Source organism: Helobdella robusta (genome assembly GCF_000326865.2).
Source record: "Helobdella robusta unplaced genomic scaffold HELROscaffold_4485, whole genome shotgun sequence".
Lineage (NCBI taxonomy): Eukaryota > Metazoa > Annelida > Clitellata > Rhynchobdellida > Glossiphoniidae > Helobdella > Helobdella robusta.
The window spans coordinates 1-1,042 of record NW_008705092.1 but is presented as its reverse complement, the minus strand read 5'-3'; the positions used below and the strand labels follow the sequence as shown (position 1 = coordinate 1,042).

Below are 1,042 nucleotides of genomic sequence, written 5' to 3'. Positions count from 1 at the left end.
TCTGTCGGTCACTTGACATTGGCGTGGTCTGCTTTACGGCGGCCTGCCCCCCACCGTCTCACGAGAGACGGGGCCGAAAGGTCCTGGGCGAGCGAGAGAACGGACAAGGCGAAAGAGTGGTCTCGGATACGCGGCACCCGATCCTTCTCGAGAGGGAACCGCACACACTCTATAAACACGACACACTTTCATCCAAAAGACAAGGCACGGGGCGACGCCGAGGTTGCCTCCCTCTCTTTCTTTCTACGGAGAGTCTTCCGCCAGGGCAAAAGGCGGAAATGTCGGTTACTTTTATTCGAGCACGCGGGTGTCGACGCGGCGCTTCGATGGCATTCTGGTTGATCCTGCCAGTAGTCATATGCTTGACTCAAAGATTAAGCCATGCACGTGTCAGTACAATCCCTAGCATGGAAAAACTGCGGATGGCTCATTAGATCAGTTATGGTTCCTTAGAACGTACATCCCAAGTGGATAACCCTGGCAATTCTAGAGCTAATACATGCACCGAAGCTCCGACCGCAAGGGACGAGCGCAGTTATTGGACCGAACGCACCCCGGCGTCAAACCCGGGGCTGTTGAGGTGACTCTGGATAACCATGCGGATCGCACGGCCTTTGCGCTGGCGACAATTCTTTCGAATGTCTGCCCTATCAGAGTCGATGGTAGTCGAGAAGGACTACCATGCTGACAACGGGTAACGGGGAATCAGGGTTTGATTCCGGAGAGGGAGCCTGAGAAACGGCCACCACATCCAAGGAAGGCAGCAGGCACGCAAATTACCCACTCCTGACACAGGGAGGTAGTGACGAATAATAACAATACGGGCGTCTTTCGAGGCCCCGTAATTGGAATGAGTGCAATTTAAATCCTTCAACGAGGATCTATTGGAGGGCAAGTCTGGTGCCAGCAGCCGCGGTAATTCCAGCTCCAATAGCGTATATTAAAGCTGTTGCAGTTAAAAACGCTCGTAGTTGGATCCTAGTCTTCTGGGCGGGCGGTCCGCCTCGCTGGTGGACGTCTGCGTCGCCCAGGTCTGAGTGCG

At 54.6% G+C, this 1,042-nt stretch overlaps 1 protein-coding gene across 1 annotated transcript; it reads left to right on the top strand.

The window, feature by feature from the left end:
* On the top strand, nucleotides 1–688 carry HELRODRAFT_184792 (hypothetical protein; the record flags this gene model as incomplete). The annotated part of the gene is made up of 2 exons (XM_009026022.1): nucleotides 1–389; nucleotides 524–688. Coding segments are annotated over 2 exons (554 nt in total), but the record flags the coding sequence as incomplete, so codon positions are not given.
* Between the last annotated feature and the right edge of the window lie 354 nt (nucleotides 689–1,042).